The sequence below is a fragment of the Lutra lutra genome, chromosome X (assembly GCF_902655055.1).
Source record: "Lutra lutra chromosome X, mLutLut1.2, whole genome shotgun sequence".
Classification (NCBI taxonomy): Eukaryota; Metazoa; Chordata; class Mammalia; order Carnivora; family Mustelidae; genus Lutra; species Lutra lutra.
Window position 1 is genome coordinate 42,912,917 of NC_062296.1, and position 20,593 is coordinate 42,933,509.

Genomic DNA, 20,593 nt, shown 5'->3' on the forward strand with positions numbered 1-20,593 from the left:
TGCTGATGAGAGTGAGGGCAGGACAGCCAGCAAGGACATGAATGGAACTAAAGGGTATTATGCTAAGCAAAATAAGTCAATCAGAGAAAGACAATTCTCATATGATCTCTCTGATATGAGGAATTTGAGAGATAGGGCAGGGGGTCGTGGGGGGAAGGGAGGGAAAAAAATGAAACAAGATGGGACCGGGGAGGGAGACAAACTATGAAGACTCTTAATCTCAGGAAACAAACTGAGGGTTGCTGGCGGGGGGGGGGGGGGGGGGGGGGGAGGGATAGGGTGGCTAGGTTATGGACATTGGGGACGGTATGTGTTATGGTGAGTGCTGTGAATTGTGTAAGACTGATGATTCACAGACCTGTACCCGAGAAGCAATGTTTGTGAGGGATTTCCTCCACCTACGCACAATATTGGAAGGGATAAAATTGCATTCCCTCTCTAGGCTTTCCTTGTCCTATTGGCTATTTCAGTGGAATATTTCTTGTGTGTGATCTATCCAGTAGATCTATCATTGCTTTGATGAGTAAACATTGCACTAACTTCCAGAAAGACAGGATAGAAAGTTAGAGAAACCATTCAGTACCTCAGATAATCGTGGGTAAATTACTGAACCACAAAACAACAAAGACATGTTCCTGAGAGCCCAGTATTCCAAGTCTTCAGATTTGCTAATCAGAAATGCACAGTCAATACTGCCAAATTTTCAAATGCTTTTAGGAAACTTTTTCTTGGCATGAAATGACCATTTCAAATATTGACAAGGAAGTAATAAACAACTTTACAGTTAAACAAAACATTTCTGTGGGACAGACCTAGGGATTTAGTGACATAGCCTTAGGAACCACTGGTTCAAGACCTTGACTCTAGGACTCTACTGTGCTGGAGCACAAGTATTCAAAAATAAAACAAACTGTCTTTTGTATCAGAATGTTCCCAGGCTATGGAGAAAGAAGGAGCACAATACAAATATTCATGGGATATAGGGGCAGCACAGAAGAGGGTGGAATTAAGTCTAAGTAGGACAGAACAGGTTACTGGAGGAATGTATTATCTGGGTTTCAAGGGATATATAAGGGCTCATGAGACATGTGCTTAATGTGGGGAAAGTGCATTTCAGGAAGAAGGAACAATATATACAACATTGCATAATGAAATGACAGTCTTCATAGTAATCTGTAATTAATATTGCAGAATCATAAAGTAAGAGTGGTGAGGTGGGAGCGAATGGATAAAGAACATGTAATATATATACAGCATGAAGGAATTGAAGGAATTGAAATCAGAGGAAAGGAGACCAGTAAGACAGAAGCCATAGTTCTGACAAGAGATGGTGACTTGAAATAGGGTAATGGAAATAAGACTGGAAGGGAGAATACCCAAGATAAACTTTTGCACACAAGCAGCAGGACACATATCCATCAATAGGGAAATGAATGGGATATTATACAGCATTAAAAGTGAATGAGCTACAGCTACATGAGTGAATCTTAGAAACAAAATGTTTAGCAAAAGAAAAACGTCCCAAAATGCTACTTAGAAAAAGATACAAATAGATCTGAATTTGAAAAGTAAAAAACATTGTTTAGGCATATATGTATGTAATAAGAATATACGTAGCAAGAGCATGGAAATAGTAAATGTAAACCAAGATACTGGTTTCTTTAGGATGGCAGTTGGCAGAAAATGTTGAGAAGTTTTAAATTATCAGTAATATTCCAGCTTTTTGGTTGGGTACCAGATTCACAGGTTTTTACCATAATTTAAAAGGGTAGATGGATCGATAATAGTCATTTACGGCCCCAAGACGAAAATGTCATGACCAAATATTCTGTTTATTTCTGTTCTCTGTACTGAGGGCTACAAGAAAGACATATTTTGGAGGTGAAATCGGTTGGTTTCCAGACGTTTTTTAAACCTTAAATTGGTTTTAGATCAGCTCCTCCAAAGGAAGAGGCCTCACTGTGTGAGGCCCACGTGCTTTTACATCCCGCGCTTTTTGCCCTTTGCCCTTGGCCATCATCGCTTCCCCTCCAAAGGGAAACGGGTGACGCCAAGCGGTGGGGAAGGGGGAGGGGCAGCCCGCCGGTCTAAAGAGTTCCTATTGGTGGGGAGAAGGAGCGAGAACGAGGCTCGAGCTGAAGCGTGGAAAAGAGGGGTGAAGGGGGAGGGGCTAAACGGAAGGCGGGGCTAAAAGAGCTTAACGGGAGTGAGGCGCAAGTGCAATTGTCCGCGCGTCGCTGCGATGGCGGCGGCGCCGAGCACAGTCACACCGCTGGCGGCAGAGTCTTCCCCTCAGGAAGCTACCGTCTCTGCCGCCTCCTCCTCCTCCTCCACCGCCTGCGCGGCGGCGGCGGTGGCGGCGGCAGTGATTGTGCCTGCCTCCTCCGCCACCTCCACCCCTGCCAGCCCGCCTGCCGGTGGCTGTGGCGACGGCGGCGGCGGCTTTGGCGGCTCCACTATGGCGGCGGCGGGGAGGGGGGGCAGTAGTTTTAAAGTAGACACCCGCCCTTGCCTCAGAGAAGGTGAGTTCCCGTCCTGGGCTGTGGGAGCGGCCCCATCTCCTTCGCTGCCTCTCTTCAGCCTGTCCGAGATCGGACTGGGCGCGGTTAGCCATCGCCCCACCCCCCACCTGCTGTGGCGCAGTAAAGGCCAAGCTCGCCCCGCCCCGCCATAGTAGCCCCGAGTGTGCAAGACGGACCGAAGCAGAGAGGGGCTTCCCTACTTCGCCCCCACAAAGGATGGAGGGGATCCCCAGGAAAAGGAACTGCAGGTATTAACAAGGCAGGAGTTTGAAGGGAAGAGAAATACCACATAGTTTTTCTCCCAGCGAGGGTACCTCAGTATGGTCTACGAAGCTGAGGTGCGATTTGGTTAAAAAAAAAAAAAAAAAAAAAAGAGAGAGAGGAGGCAAGGTAGAAGTGCTGTGGAACTGGACGGTCAGGAAAAGGGAAGGAGGACTGATGGAGAAAGGGGGCAGAGATTTTTTTAAAAGGCTGAAGAAATAAGTAAGAGGGAGGAAAGCCCATGTGGTGAAATTCATCCTGCAGTGTAGAAACTTGGAGTAGGGTATTTAAAGAGAAAGGAGGTTAGGAATCTGGGAAGGTTAGAGTGTGTATACTTGAGCTTTAAAGTAGGAGCTATTAGATTTTAGGATCATAGGGTCTGGTGGAGGGCGTTGTACTAAGAAAAGATAAAGGAATAGTGTGGTAGAAGCACAGGTTTCAGAAATCACTTTGGAGAGTTTTCTTTGGCTATTTGAGAGTGTTACCTTGTAGAGCAAGGTTTAGGGGCCCATCTTTGAGATGATTTTGATTTTAAGAAGTGCTGTTTTACGTACCAACACATACTACTCCTAACATAAAAAGATATTTCTTGGCGATTTCAGTAATAAGTGGTTTCTAGTTCACACAAAATACTATATACTAGTAAACAGTCTACTAATAGCAAACTGTAAATTTTGCCATTGAAATGTGTTTTAAAGCAGTGCTTGAAAATGCTTCTTAGATTATTGAGACCGATTCCACTACAGAAGAGCTCAGTAAAGCATTTAGCCATCGTCAATTTCGTAATTAATTTCCAGTATTTGTGTGTTACCTTATGTTGCTAACTGGCCTCCAAAGTGAAAGATGTGGACAACAAAATGAAATAGAATAATTTAAGTTCCTTTTTCTTTGGACACCCCATTAAAATTACCCCATAAAAATTATTTTCTCTTCACATTTTTAAATGTTACATCCCTCTGTGCTATTTCATAACCTTTCACACCTTTCACTTTGGAGGAATGGCAAAGCAGTAAAAGAAAATCCTTTATAATATTGGTCATAGGCACATTACATAAATGCCACTTACTTAATATGGAAGTCAGAAATACACTGTGATAATGGTGATGTCTTTTTATTTATTAACTCTTTTATTGAAGGCAACTGTTGAAAGACTGTAGTGTCTTTAGTCAGCCTGGATTTGTACAGTTGTTTCAGGATGAAAATAGGAAATCTGGATTTTTTTTTTTGTTTTTATACCAAACTATGTATAACTAGAAAGAAGGAAAGAACAATTTTTAGAGGTGGTTGAGATCACAATTCAATCTGGCTGTCATGGCCTTTCCACAGTATCTCCAGTATATCCAGTGGATATCTCAAGGAGCAAATGGCTTTTTGCCTGCCTCTGTGACTGGCTTGATTATAGTATCTTTGTATTTATGTAGGTATTGATGGCTTTAAGAGATAGAAATTCATAAAGTAGCAGCAATACCCTGTAAATACTATTACTAGCTGGCAAAATGAAGAGAGCTCTAGCATAGGTGTCTGGTGCAGAGAACTTAGATTCTGTTGTTCATATACTAGATTTTGTGACTCTGAACAGATCACAAACTTCCTGAATTTGGGTTTTGAAATTTCTGAAATAGAGGTTTTAGACCAGCCAAACTCCAAGGTTGATTTCAGATCTGAAAATATGAACCATGATTTTGCAGTTCTGCATTGATACTCTCGATGGCATTTCATGGCTGTGCAGTAGGACAGTAATTCATAAGCCCTGAGAAACTTTGGCCATAGTTCCCATTTGACATTCAGTGAGTAATGAAATCTGTGTTGTTAGTGTCGAGACCATTTACTAGGATGTGAAAAACCAAATATAATTGCTACCTAAAAATTATCTCTTACCATTTCATTTTAGGTAAATATCCTTCATTAACGTTTCTCTCCAAACCAAAACTCTCTTACCTTTCCACTTAACAAAAGATAAATATGTGATATAGTACACTATCGAAGACATTGTTAGGTCTCAAAAATATTTTTGTTTAGGTATATATAGAGACTATAAATGGTTGCCAGTAGTACAATAATAGGTAAAGGAGAAGAAAGAAAAATGTTGCTTAATGGTGTATCTTTTGCTTGTTTGTTTTTTGAGCCTTAGTTAGGAAATTGGTCTAAACAGTGACAAAGAATTGTCAAGATTCCAGTTATTATAGGTCCACTCCAGATAGAACCATTAAAAGTGGTTTGATCAGGAGTTTGCTAAACTATTTTCAACTATAGCCAACATCTTTCTTGGGGTTGATAATGAGCAAATGTCTGTGGAGATTAGAAATTGCCAAGCAGAGGAGATGAAAAGCTTTCAATGTTACAAATGGGAAATTCGGTAATAAAAACAAAACAAAAGAAATGCCAAGTAAATGGGCATATGACAAAACACATACCTACCCAGAATTCGTGGTAAGAGGAGTCATGAGATTTTATAGGACACTTCATTTTTCATTCAATTCATTCAATTTCATTTAATTTTGAAAGTGTTAAAAAATATTTTCAAAAATGTTTAATGGCTCAAAAATGAACTTTCACCCAGTGTTGATGTCCCAATGTAATCATAGTAAAAATCAAAATGAAAACAAATCCCTTTTATTTACCTCTTCCTTTTAAGAAAAATAATTTTTTTTAAGTGGGTTGTGTTTTAGATTGGAGGACACGCTGGCTTTTTATTTAGTTAATAATCCGTTTGCATAGCAATTACCCAACAATTACCTTTGTCTCCGTATTATTCAGTAAAGTTTCAAATCCACCATAAGAAAACCTAGTTAATGGCCTTTCCTTCATTTATTCAGGAATCATTTATTTAACACTGTATGTGTGTGTGTGTGCCAGGCACTACACTAAGTGATGAGGATATAGGTGGATTAGACGTGGCTATATTAAAGCGCTCAATAGTAATGCTTGATAGTAAAATTATAAAATGAATAAATAACTGGGAAAAGTACAATTTTAAATAACACTTGTCAAACTCTTAAACTATCAGGACTGCCCCATTGTTTATTATAAATCTGTATTCTGCCTGTGGTGTCTTACATACTACAGGCACACTAAAACACATTATATTATAAATGTAGTATCTAGAAAGGAATAATTAGCAAACTGTTAGAATTAATTTTTAATTCTTTACATTTGGCAGGGTGGGGCTGTCTGGAGCGAGGTTAATGACCACTTATTCGTTTTTGACCCCCTGTCTTTAATTAGGTGTCAATATGTGATAATACTGACTAAGCGTGTCCCCTCCTGTATTCATCACATATCTGTTATGTTATGAACTTTGCTTCTTTTCCACCTGAAACTAGTCTTGGAGATCCATTCACATTTACTAATCTGTTGGAATGAATGGCATGGTACTTTTCTGACACCAAGTAGTTGTCATAGGATCAAGTAAATATACACAGGACTTGAATTCATTTTATAACTTTACAAACAGGCAGGATTCCAGAGCTAATGAGCCACAGAGTGCTTATAATTATGAAGGTCAGGGACTTAGTTTAAATAAAGACAGAGTTAATACTGAACATGTAACTAGTACTCCCAGTTATTTCATTAATTACGTTGTATTTTGTAATTCTTAATATGCTATAGGAAAGCCTTCATTATGTTTTTATTGTAACAATCTATGTAAAATAGCTAAACTTGACAAACTTATAGGTCAAGTACTAATCTTATAAACTGAGAAAGTAAGGATACTAGATAACATTATAACTGAGTGTTCATAATGCTCCCAGGTACAAATCTGCATTTCTGGCACAAATAATCTTTCTGAAGACTCCTTAAATGGGTTGTGACATTTAGTGGGGAAAAGAGTTAAAACACCTTGGCAAGGTTAACATGTTCCATTTTCCACTTTAACTTAGTGTTGAGCTCTGTTTATCTTTCCTTTATATGATGGCATTAAAAAATTGTAAAGGTCAAATCAGCTATTAAAAAATCGTTTTAATCAAAATGTTTGAGGGAGGCTGTCTCAAAAGGTGTAATCATGGAGAAAAAGCACATAAGCTCTTTTCAGAATTAAAATGATGATTTCTCTGGTTTATTAATACCTGACTACATCTGAGACTAATAGTAAAATTTATGTTTATATGATTGCAGACAACTCTTCTGAGCTTTGCTCCATTCTTGTCACTTTATTAAAATAGGATGTGAAGACATTTTTTACAATGCTATTTTTTTTTTGCAAGATTAGTTGGACTGTGAAATTCCCACTTCAACAAAGCATTAAAGCAGTTAATAGCTAGTTATTGCCAAAAACATCTGATGAGTTGTCTTGAGGAAGAAATTTAGTGTTTTGTACAACTAAATCTAATTGTCATGCAACAAATGCAAGTAAGATTCCTTTTTTAATTGTAGCCATTTATATATAGAATCATCTAATTTGAATAAGCTTAAATTTACCAAGATAACCAAAGAACATTTCATTGGAGTGAACAGAGAAAGTTCTTATACTTAAAACTGAAGGATGTTACAATCTGCCTTTCCTCGAAGATCCTGTATGGGTTTTTTTTTTTTATTTGTTTGTTTTTGAGAGAGAGAGAGAGAGAGAGCCTGCAGCCATGGTGCCTGGCACGCGGGGGGTGGGGGTGTTGGTGTAAAAGGGAGAGAGAATCTTAAAGAGGCTCCCCGCCCAGTGCAGAGCCCAACAAAAGGTTCGATCTCAGGACTGTCAGATTACGATCTGAGCCAAAATCAAGAGTCAGACACTTAACTGACAGCCACACAGGCACCCCAGATCCTGTATGGTTTTTAATTTCATTAGTGAGAGTGGACCAAATTGTAGGCATAGATTCATTATTTTTTTCTGACTCATGGCCATAAATATTTTTCTTTTATCACAAAAAATCTATTACGTCCTAAATTATTTGGTGTTGTCTAATAGTATTATAAGAAAATTTCAAATAGAATAATTTGGATTTCACACTTAATTGCATTTTTGGATACAGAAGTTAAGGGTATTTTACTTTAGCATAATAATGCAACTATTTGGAGTAGATACAATCCAACAAAGTTCTCTAAAAATGAGTTTCTGGGAAGTGAATCCTCTGCTTTTTGTATCATCAAAGGCAGATAAACAAGCTGAATTGAGTATTTTTGTATCAACATAAGGGATTCTAATCCACAGGATGTTAATTATTGGTACTTACATTTGTATTTCACTTACTTAAAAACATCCCTCAGCTGTTACTAATGCCTCTCCTCAGACTTCTGAAACTTTTTCATAGTTCAAATCCACTTGAATCTGGAATCATATAATTTGACTTCCCCAATCCTTTGTTTCCTATGACCTCTTTGGGCTTTTTAGCTTCTTTACTTTGAAATGAGAACAGTAGACTAAATCAGTTATAAACTAGAACCAGTTTTGCTGCACAAGGGACATGTGTCAATGTCTGGAGATATTTTTGTTTGTCACAGCTGGGGAGTGCTACCAACTTCTACTTGGTAGAGGCTGGGGATGGATGCTGTTAAATGTCTTACCATGCATAGAATAGCCCCTCACAACAATGAATTATGTGGTCCTAAGTGACAATAGTGCTAAGATTCAGAAATGTTGGGCTAGATGATCTCTAAAATTACTCTGATCTGAAAAAAAGTTATTATAAAGATGTTCTTTATTTATTTCACAGAGAAAGAGACAGAGCGAGAGCAGGAACACAAGCAGGGGGAGTGGGAGAGTGAAAGCAGGCTTCCGGCCAAGCAGGGAGCCCGATGTGGGGCTGGATCCAAACCCTGAGATCAGGACCTGAGCCAAGGGCAGACACTTAAGGACTGAGCCACCCAGGCACCCCTGAAATTAAGTTATTATATATAATGTTAAGTAAAACCTTGAGCTACTGAATTAGTAAACAAGCATACTTTATCAAGTGATTATGTGTGTTAAACATTTTTTTTAAATTTTGTTTCATTTAATAATCACCATGTCCTGGGAGAGACATTGTGTTTCTGTACTTTTTAGATAAAAAAAACTGACTCAGAGTGGTGGGTTAAACAATTTGGTCAAGAATATATAGTTAGAAGTAGAGATAGGATTTGAAACTATTTGACCAACTCAAAAGATTATTTTTCTTCCTACTACCCACTGCTATAGGTCATAGTTTTTTTGCCCATTCCAAATTATTATGAAAATTTTGCTTTCTCAAATCATGTAAACATTCCTGTAGGAAAGAAATAAGGAGACTAAACACTTGGGACACCTGGGTGGCTCAGTCAGTTAAGTGTCTGCCTTCGGTTCAGGTCATGATCCCAGGATCCTCCGATTGAGTCCCACGTTGGGTTTCTTGCTCAGTGGAGAGCCTGCTTCTTCCTCTGCCTGCCAATCCCCCTGCTTGTGCTCTCCCTCTCTCTCTCTGAAAAGTAAGTAAAATTTTAAAAAAGACTAAACACTTTCATGAATAGAAAATTAGTTGATTCTTTCTCTCACCAAAGGCTAACACCATACAAAAATATAATCAAATTGTAGGAGTGCCAAATACTTGAACTTTCTTATCAGATCCCATTTATGGTTTGTCACAAAACCACTCTTTCATTTAAAATAACCCTTATGAAAATTAATTAATTAACTCATAATTGTTATTCAAGAGAGGATCACTTAGCTGATAACAGAAAAACAAAGGTTTATTACTTGCTCATGCATTTTCCTCTGAGTGATAGGTTGACTGCAGGGGAACTGCCTGCCCTTTATGCTGTGGTTGAGGGAGGAGAAGGTGCTTTTGTCTTTTATTTAACCTTTTTCAGTATTTTATTACATTTCTTATTGTGGCCAGATAAACATAATATAAAACTGTCATTTTAAGCATTTTTAAGTGTGCAACTCAGTGGCATTAAATACATCCCTGTTGTTAGGCAACCTTCCCCACTATCCATCTCCAAAAATTTTTCATTGTCCCAAACTGGAACTCTGTACTGGTAGGTCAGAGTTTTGCTATATGACCATATTTCTCCAACCTGAAGAATTTTCTGATGTATCTAATTTCTGGAAAATAAAATATTTAAAAGATATTCTTAGTATGTTAACAGTTGACAACCTGAGGAACTGTACTGTTTATTGTGACCACAGAGGACAGCATTGCAAAGCTGTTTTACTCTCTTAATATTCTGAATTTAAACAGGAGTATACATTAAACATTGGTTTTATTTCATCTGTTCCATATCCTTTAAGCTGTAACTCCATTATCAGCCTTAGGTCTCTTTCCATTTTGAACCTAGTTTTGTTTGTTTGTTTGTATTTAAAGATTTTGTTTATTTATTTGACAGAGATCACAAGTAGGCAGAGAGGCAGGCAGAGAGAGAGGGGAAAGCAGGCTCCCTACTGAGCAGAGAGCCCGATGCGGGACTTGATCCCAGGACCCTGGAATCGACCTGAGCCAAAGGCAGAGGCTTTAACCCACTGAGCCACCCAGGCGCCCCTTGAACCTAGTTTTTGATAGTGCTTTCCTACTTCCTATTGCTTTTTTTTTAATGGTAAAATGCAAAGAAGTGCTATCAGCATGAGAAACTCCTATGTTTCAAAGACCGTATATCCCAGTCTTCATTTGAGAGTGCACCATTATATCACTAAGATCTTGCAATCAAGCTACACAAAGATGGGCTTTGATTCTGAGTATAAAATCTTTCTCCCCTATCCATATCTCTTTTCCAAATTTATTTTTTTTCTTTTCCAAATTTATGAGGGCATATAAAATTCATATATGTCAGAGAATGAAGAACAGTTGAGAAGTACTATTTTAGGAATATTAAAGCAACATTGGGAGATATTTATCTTCCCATGTTCAAAGAACTTTACTTGCTGCAGATGAGGAATGAAGTCACACTTCACAGCATTTATTGTTTTGTCATTTGATATTCTAAAGTGTAATCTACTTACATTTTTAACCCTAGCTCTCCTAACTTCTAACTAAATTAGATTGGAAGATACAGGACCCTCTGCCATGAATTTGATGTATTCATTGTCAGAAAAGAAAACTGATCCACTTATACCTAAATTATACCAAAATAATACCCTAATTTGCTAAAAAAAATTTATTGACACTAACTATAATGACCAAAACATTATATTTAGTAATAGAAGTGCTGTATGTGTTTTTGCAAAGACATGCCTTGGAGAGAATCAATTTTAGGGTTGGGGCATTGATAAGAAAATGCAGATAATAGAGGAATAGGGGAAGAAATATTGGGACCTTTTGAATTTTTAGGCCCTAAAGTCTGTACGACTTTTGCTGCTTAAAATTTCAAATCATCTTTTGTGTTTCCTGATAGACTTATTATTTGGAAGGAGCTAAGATATTTGGATCCTTCTATGAGTGCCCTACCAAAATTTTGCTTCTCTTTGTATTTCTATCTAAAATACAACATTTTCTTATTGATAACTATCAACCCGTATATGGTCAGGTACAAAGAAACTTTACAAATGGGTATCTAGAAGATTGTGTTATGTTCTTAGTCATATAGCTAGTTAATAGGGTAAAGGCTAATGCAGTCTCTCATTCTAGTGCTTTTTACAACTCTTACTGCTTTGGGAACTAAGAATCTCTATAAGCCGTATTTAACAACCAACCAATAAAACTACATTTGTTTCAAATTCTGACCAGTATATAAAGAGAAAAGATGTAAAGAGAGTGTAAAGAAGAAAAGGAAAAAGAGGAAGAAACAAATTGTCAAGTTTCTTCAGCTATTCGTTCCTACCAGAACCAGTTCCAAAGCCCTGGTGAGAACACTTACTTTGTGAGAACACTTATTTTAGTTCGTGGCATATAGTGAGTCCACAACAAACATTAGCTTCTGTTCCAGCCATCTTCCTCACAGCCAACATCATTTATTCACATGACCCCTCACTTAACATCTGTTCCCTGAATTTGGCCTGTCCTTTAGGTCTTCCCCCTGAGACAGGCTGGGAATATCACCAATTTCCTCTCCCACTTTCAGAATTGGCTATATAGGTCATTCATTTCTGGGAGTCTAAAAATCATGTCTCAAATGGTGGGGATGGGGGTATAGCAGGGTCTAAAGGAACATTTTTTAGCATCTCTTGTGAATTGGACATGTATTTCTTATATATGCCAAACCTAGAGAGGAAGTTTCTCATTCAAGACTTTGGCTTTTTTTTTTTTTTTAATTTAATTTAATTTTTTTTTTCAGTGTTCCAAGATTCATTAAGAACTAGCTCTCAGGGAGGCACCTGGGTGACTCAGTGGGTTAATAAGCCTCTGCCTTCAGCTCAGATCATGATCTCAGGGTCCTGGAATCGAGCCACACGTCAGGCTCTCTGCTCAAGGGGGAGTCTGCTTCCCCCTCTCTCTCTCTGCCTGTCCCTCTGCCTACTTGTGATCTCTCTCTCTGTCAAATAAGTAAATAAAATCTTTATTAAAAAACAACTAGCTTTCAGAGAAATCTTGGGCAGAATTAGGCACTTACTATGTAACTTTGGAGAAATTGCTTGACATTTCCAATCTTAAGGTATAACCTTAGAAAGTAGCAATCATTACATTCATGTCAAATTTAGGGGAAATGCAGTTTGAAGAAAATTTGGCAGTGTGGGGTGCCCTCTGAAAAAGCAATACCTCATCATGTATGATTGTTCTCAGCAAAAAGCCAGCTTCTACAAGCTTCCTGTCTAAAAATTCAGGATCTAAAAAGATCTTGAAAGGCCAGAATTATTGGTAGAATCTACCAAAGGAGAACTTAAATGAGACAAATATAAGTGTATTGGGTCTTCTAGGGAGCCATAAAATTTCTTTCCATATAACTATGTCCTGGAGTGCAGACTTTAACTAGCTCAAGGTGAAAGAGAAGGTTGTATTTTAGTCAAAAGTTAGCCTAGCATGAGCCAATAGTATGATATGCCCACCAAAAAAAAAAAAAAAAAAAAAAAAAAAAAAGGCGAAGCTATCTTAGGCTATATTAATAGAAGAGAAATATTCAAAACAAAGGTGAATACACTTAACCCTAAGGAACTGTACACTTAAAAATGGTTAAGGTAGTAAATTTTATATTATGCATTCTCATTACAATAAAAAAATGAGGTGATGATCTCATTTTACTAGTTTGTAGTTATTTTGACCCCATTAGGGTGATTGTGCTTAAGTTACACTTTATGAATGGCTGGTATTTAGGTAAACTAGTAAGAGGACTAGAAATCATGCTTCATGACAGAACTGGGATCAATTCACAAAAAGCTAGGGTGGGCGGGAATAAAGATGTAATGATTCTCTTAAAATATTTGAAGATTGCAATTTTAGGAGAGAGATTATACTTAAAATGACTTTAAGGAATAGAACTAGGACCAGTGGAAGCTCTGAGACAGTATGAGGCTCAACAGTGATGCATGAGCATCACCAAGGAACTTGTTAAAAGAAACAAACAACTGTATGTTCTTGGTCCCCCACCCCAGAACTATGAATAAGAAGTTCCGGGAATGGGACCCAATAATTAATTAATCTTTTAACAAGTTTCCAGGTGATTCTGATGAACGCTAAAGTTTGAGACCTACCTCCCCCCCAAGGAAAACAGATTTTTCAGTTCAACAGATTCAGCAACAGAATCACCTGGAAAGCTTTAAGAAACGGAAAAAAAAAAAGGCCAAGAGACTATGATGGGGAACCACTCTCAGAGATTCTGGTTAATTGGTCTGGATGGAGTCTGGGTATTGGTATATTTTAAAAATAACCTGGAGACTTCAATGTGCAGCCAGGGTTGGAACTACCTTTGTGAAAAGTTGAACTGGCATCACTAGGTAGGCTGTTTAAGAGATTACTTGGGGGACCGTATTTAACAACACAAATTCTTGGGCTTCAACTCCAGAGATTTATATAGATTTGAGGTCGTGCCAAGGAATACTTTTTTTCTTTCCTTTTTGTTCTTTTTTTTTTTTTCAAAAATCATTTCAGGTTAGACTAAAGCACAGTTAGTTTGATAAGTATCATAGATGACAAAACCTGTATATCAATCAGCTTAGTCACCAAATAGATATTGGACAGCTGTTATTTGTAAGGATCTGAGCCTGTCCTGTAGGGCAGTGATTCCCAACATGGTTGATTATCAGAATCACTTGTGGTTGGATTGAACCACCCACAGAGATTTTTAGTTCAGCACGTATGATTTTGGAAAAACTGCATGTGAATTTGATGTGATACCCTGATTGAGAATAATTTTTACATGAAGATGTGTACCTGAAAATTTGAACGTAGATTTAATCATATTTGAATTGATTAGGAAAGCATGCTATTTAAAGAAAATTAGGGTCAGTCCTCCTAAGTACATTTTAATCTGCATCATCACTCCAGTATCTTCTTGTTAAATTACAGATTTTTGTATATTTTAGTTTTTGATTCACTGAAGTCAGAACATCAGCACATTCTTTATATTACAGTCACAAAGAACACCCACTGACAAGTAATTGTAGGTGAATTTATTTGATTTAAGGTCAAAGTTCTGCTTCTTGCATCAGGAACATTTTGTAAGCTTAAATGTGATAGATCTAAAAGCTTATCATATTCATAGCAAGTTCTAAGCTCAGGATTTAATGCCCCTTGGTTTTGATAGTTACGTCTCTTATGTCCATTTCTTCCTCCCTGTGCCTGCTGCCCCTCCTCTGGTTCAAGCGTCAATGACCTCTTGCCTGCTACTGATTCCTAACTCTCATCCGCATTTTGAACTACTTCTTTTCCTTTTTTGAATGCAGAATTCAATCCAAATGCCCTGGTGAAGACAACTATGATTTGGCCTCATTCCAACCTTCCAATTATTGTCCTTTATATATTTGCCTCTCCCCAAATCTGTTTATTCCACTTTTTTATCTGAATTTTACACATCTTTTAAATCTTAGTTCAAAACTCGTTCTCTAGAAAGCTTTTCTCAAACTCCTCATCAGGAACACACTGTACCTTGTGTCCTTTATCACATATGACATTTAATCTTGGGATCATAGTTTTTTCTATATGCTAACTATACACTTACTAAATTTACTAAATTGTAAATTCCTTGAGATTAGGGATTCGTCATTTCTAACGTGGGATAGTTATGTAAAAATGGGGAAAGTAGAGGTAAACAAAGTTTAGGTTTAACTTCACCAAATAACACAACGTGACAAGTAATTTTGATTGTACTGAATCCCTATTTTCTAATCTTCAGAATATGTGAAATGCCACTTATTTTGCAGATTTGCTTTAAGGACTAAAGGGATAGGCTGTTGTTTTGTTTGACACATAGAAGGCCTTCAATAGATGCTCATTCTTTTTTAATCTCTCCAAAATGTCTACCATAGTACTTTGAGACTAACATCAGATCATAAAGGTAAATGATCATGAAACTAAATGATGTCTAAAGGCACTGATAGCCTGAACTAGAGTAGTATTATGGGAAGTGAAAAGGAAGAGATGAATATGAAATGACATTATAAGCTAGAATGGATATGAAATAGTGATTTGCTGGGGACAAGAATGGCTGAGATTTTGAGCCTGAAAGATTGTGCCATTTAATAAAGAAAAACATACAAAGTACTTGATTGAGGAAATGAGTCAAAGGCATTAAGTCTAGGCAATACCATTCTAAAGAAAAAGTTATAGGGGTGCCATAACTTCATGGGCTTCATGGAAATGATGTGGGGTACCAGTAATGAAAGGCTGGGTTAAAATATTTGGCCTTGATATTTCCCAGCTTGAGTTGGGAAACACTGAGTTTCAAACATTGAGTATTTAACCTGGGGAAATCTGGAATTTTAAATATTGATCTAAGAGAGAATGAATGTTAGATTTTAGGAATTATTGAACCTCTAAACTAGTAGTTTCCTTTTGTCTTCTTAAGGAAACTGTCCTTTGATAATAAGTTATATTGCCAACAAATTATAATATTTACTAATTAAAGGTTTTAAAGGGAAATTCAAAATCTTACCAGTATGTTCCATTGCATATAATAGTTAATTCTGAAACAAGGGAAGTCCTAAAATATATTGTAACCTCTTACCTTGCTGATTTTAGAGTCAAAGATAAATCATATATTCTAAAACAATCTAAAAAAGTAATTCATGGGCACCTGTGTGGCTCAGTGGGCTAAGCCTCTGCCGTTGGCTCAGGTCATGGTGGTCCTGGGATCAAGCCCCGTGTCCTGCTCTCTGCTCAGCAGGGAACCTGCTTCCCCCTCTCCCTCTGCCTGCCTTTCTGCCTACTTGTGATCTCTGTCTATCAAATAATAAAATCTTTTAAAAAAAAGTAATTCAGAGGGGATTCTGTCGATACATTATAGGGATACATTTTTAAATGTTTGTCAAGGCATTTCTGACATGTTCCTAACTAAAGTTATTCTTTCTTTTTATTAAATTATAATTAACATACAGCATTATATTAGTTCAATTCTGTATGTTTTTCAGTGTTCATCAGGATAAGTGTACCCTTAATGCTTTTATCTGTTTCGCCACTTCACCCACCCATTTCCTCTCTGGAAACCACCAGTTTTGATCTGTATTTAAGAATCTGCTTTTTGGGGTTGCCTCTTTTTACTTTGTTCATTTGTTTTGTTTCTTAAATCCCATGTATGAGTGAAATGGTATGGTATTTGTCATTTTTCTGACTGATTTAAGTTAGCATTCTGCTCTCTAGATCCATCCATGTTGTAGCAAATGTCAAGATTTCATTTAGCTGAGTAATATTCCATTTGTATATATACATTGCATCTTCTTTATCTGCTCATCTATGGATAGATACTTGGATTGCTTCTACATCTTGGCTATTGTAAATAAGGCTGCAATAAACATAGGGGTGTGTTATCTTTTCAAATTAGTGTTTTTGTTTTTTGAGGGTAAATACCCAGTAGTGGAATTACTAGGTCATACAATAATTCTATTTTTAATTTTTTTAAAGATTTTTTCTATTTTATTTAATTTTATTTCTTTTCAGTGTTCCAGCATTCATTGTTTATGCTCCACACCCAGTACTCCATGCAATACGTGCCCTCCATAATACCCACCACCAGGCTCACCCAACCCCCACCCTCCTCCCCTCCAAAACCCTCAGTTTGTTTTCCAGAGTTTACAGTCTCTCATGGTTTGTCACCCCCTCCAATTTCCCCAAATCACTTCTCCACTCCATCTCCCAATGTCCTCCATATTTTTTAATTTTTGAGGACAGCTCCATACTGGTTTCCACAGTGGCTGCACCAATGTTGCATTCCCAACAGTGTATGAGGGTTCCTTTTTCTCCACATCTTACCAACTCTTGTTAATTTTTGTGTTTTTTATTTAGCCATTCTCACAGGTGTAAAGAGATATGTCATTGTGGTTTTAATTTGCATTTCCCTGATAATTAATGATGTTAATTATAGTTATTCTTATCTTGGACAAGCAATTTTTTAAGGAAAGCCTTTTAGTTCATATAGCAATACTGAAATTAAGCTTATTTGAAGATATCTGACATAACTTTTAAAATAAAAATCTTTACGTGTGCCTGGGTGGCTTAGTTAAGTGGTTGGCTCTTGATTTTTGGCGCAAGTCATGATCTCAGGGTCCTGGGATTGAGCCCCTACATTGGGCTCTGCACTCAGTGGGAGTTCTGCTTGAGGATTCCTTTCTCTCCCCCTCTCCCTGTGCCCCTTCCCCTGCTCATACACTCACTCCCTCTAAAATAAATAAATCTTAAAAATAAAATTAATATATTTAAAGTTTTTAAATAGAAAGTTTTACATGTGTTTTGTAAAAATTAAAACAAGATAAGAATAAAAAATATTTGAGTTTCTCCCTTTGTTCCTTTTCTAGCCCCATTTCCCAGAGTTAACCACTTTTAAATTAATTTATATCTTGGCATATTTTTTTCTGTGTGGTGTATAATTAATTTTTGTTAGTGTTGGGAACTAGATGTGTTATATTTTTTCTTCTACAATGGGAAATTTCCTTTGGTAATAAGTTATATTTGTAGTTAAGTTATATCTTAATGTAAGTTATAGTTATAGTTATATAAATATAGTTATACTTATATTTATAGTTTGCCAACAATTATAATATTTACTAGTTAAAGATTTTAAAGAGAAATTCAAAATCTTACCAGTATGCTTGGTTTATCAATTTAATGTATCTTTGGCATTTCTCTATGAATATGTGGTATCAACTTATTCATTTAAATAGCCAAATGGTGAGCAAAATTTTTATGCTTTGTGATTTATACCCTTATAGATAAATAATAAACTTTGGCAGAATACATTGTAGCTATTAAGAAACTTAGAACTGTAGACCTCAAGCGTAAATGCAGAAAGGTTTCAGTATGTGTTATTACTACAGTGAGAAAACTATAGCATAATTTCTAGATGTTCTTACATGAACCTTACTTTGAGGGGCTTATGTGAGACATGTTTTGCCAGATGGGTATGCAGTCTTTTTACAACAATGGAGGATGGTCTGCCCACCATGACCAAAGTTTCTTGCGGTTCCAACCACAAAGAAGATAAACACTGGAGCCATAGCTTGTCACATAGCCATAGTGACAGTCCTTAACGCTTTATTAGGATTATCTCTTGTAAAACAAAAGTCCAAGGCTAGGTTTTTTAATCCTGCCTTTCATTATGGGTACTCTAGATCATCCATGAAGCTCATGAAGTTATTAATAACCCCATAACTTTTCCTTTGGAATGATATTGCCTAGACTTATCATACCAACTAACTCTTCCTGTATCAGAGATTAGAAATTTACTTAATATACCCATATTGAATTGTATCCTCAATAAGCAAAAAGCTATTACTGTAGTCTCATAAGCACTCAGATTTGTGACATAAGAAATAAGATAGTGAATGAAAAATTATACTTCCAATATCATTAATGTGATATACAGTCTCACTTCCCTTTATTTTACTCATAGATATGATTTGGAATGAACAGGAAAAGACTGAACTTTATACAGATAACTTTTGTAATATATGTGGAGTGGTGCTACAGTTTGAATCACAAAGGATTTCACATTATGAGGTAGGTTAAAAATAATGGGAATAGAGTCCAAAGGAGGTTTTTATTTTATTTTTTATGGTTTAATGTATACATGTATTTATATATTTGTTTATCCTCTACACTCATTAAAGGAGGTTTTTAAATGTAGCCAATAAACTTCCTATTTTATTGTTTTTGATTGTTATGAAAATCCTGCAAAGTAGGTGATATTATTTCCCTTTGATGGATGAGGAGACTGGCTCAGAGAGGGTCAGTAACTTACTAGCTTAAGTTTGGGGATTTGGGGTTTAAAATCAGTTCTTTTTATTCCAAAGCTTCTTCCTTTTCTTCACACCATTCTGCCTCCCTTTGTAGTCATCAAGCCACTATCCTTCATGTCCTTGTAGTAAATATAAGGGAGGCATTATAAAGCTTGAGTAGAAGGGATATTATAGAACTCGAGTCTTCCTTTATAGTAAATAAGGGCTATAAAAACAAAATGAACCAGTCTTGCACTTGACTTAGCATTTTTTTAAGCAGAACCATAGGATTCTAAAGCTAGGAGAGGGAATATTTAAGGTTCTTACTCCTTTGGTTTATTGATTTAAAAACTGAGACTCAGAGGGGTCATGATTCTTCATAGCATCATTGGTGTGACCAAGCTTAAAAATGATTTCTTCTGATTTCAAGTCCAGTGTTCTTTTCTTTCATTTGGTGTTGCCCTCCCCCACCCCATTTCTATATCATAGGATGAGCTTTTGGATTTCTTTCATATCTAGTGTCTGGGTTACCAAAGGTACTAAATAAATTTACTTTAAAAAATACAAAGCCAGCTTTACTTTTTAAAACGCACTTCATCTTGTCCATTGCAAATGTTACTGGCAGCTATATTTCAGTTCTTATGTTGACTGGGATTCAATTACTATAATTACAGATAGGGAAATTTTGTTGGCTATGGATTGAGAGGACCTACATTCAGGCTTTAACCCCATCATTGTTGTGTAACCCTGGGCAAGTCACTTTGCTTCTCTGAGCATGTTTCTTGAACCTGCAAAATTGGGGTGGTAAAATCTCACTTACTAGGCTCATGAGAATTAAGTGAAATCAAATATGTGACAGTGCCGAGTACATCCTCAGCCCCCATAGTTCAAAGATTTGGAGTTAGTAAAGAGATACACAAAATCAAGGGGCTCTGTGATAACTGTGATTCAAACCATTTGAATTTAAATTTGAGAAAATAGCTTTTTGTGAGCTTATGAAGTAATAGTATAGAAAATAACAAAATATGAGAAATTGCATCCAGTTATAATTCTGTCACTTGTAGGTAACTATCATTTAACTTCTCTTTTGCTGATATGATTCCACTATGCTTCTGCACGCACAATGGGCACAGACACACACTTTAACAAAATATAATTTTTATATGTTGTTTTTACTTCTTTCATTCATGTAAGAGCATGTTCTGGACACCTGTCCTATTGCTACATCTTTTTATTTTTTGTAATGTTTTAAGGCAATAAAGCATTATGTAATGTTATAGCATTTTTTATTAATAAATATTTATAAGAACTACCAATACTTCAGAACTTGGATGGTTATAAGGATTAAATTGTAAATAATACAATGTTCTTATCTTCAGAGAACTCTGCAATAATGCAGGCAATAAAAATAGGATTGCAAAATAAAATTTATGATATTAAAAACCAAACAAAAATAAGTTTACACATTGTATAATTACAAAATATTTGCTACTAGCCTATAGTTAAAAAGTTGGCACGTTATAAAATGAAATTGATATTTAAAGTATTGCCAGTTCTAGTACTTTGAAAGGTTATACATTTTCAGAAAGGCTGGGTTTTAAAAATATTTTATAGAATTCTGAACCTTTGAAAA

At 36.5% G+C, this 20,593-nt stretch overlaps 1 protein-coding gene across 1 annotated transcript in view; it reads left to right on the top strand.

Annotated features, from left to right (window-relative positions):
* The first annotated feature begins 2,201 nt into the window (after positions 1 to 2,201).
* ZMAT1 (zinc finger matrin-type 1) overlaps positions 2,202 to 20,593 on the top strand; it is a 38,086-nt gene continuing 19,694 nt past the window's right edge. The window contains 2 exon segments of the mRNA XM_047715589.1: positions 2,202 to 2,522; positions 18,636 to 18,742. Of these exon segments, the coding sequence (XP_047571545.1) occupies positions 2,243 to 2,522; positions 18,636 to 18,742 (387 nt within the window). The 5' untranslated portion in view covers positions 2,202 to 2,242.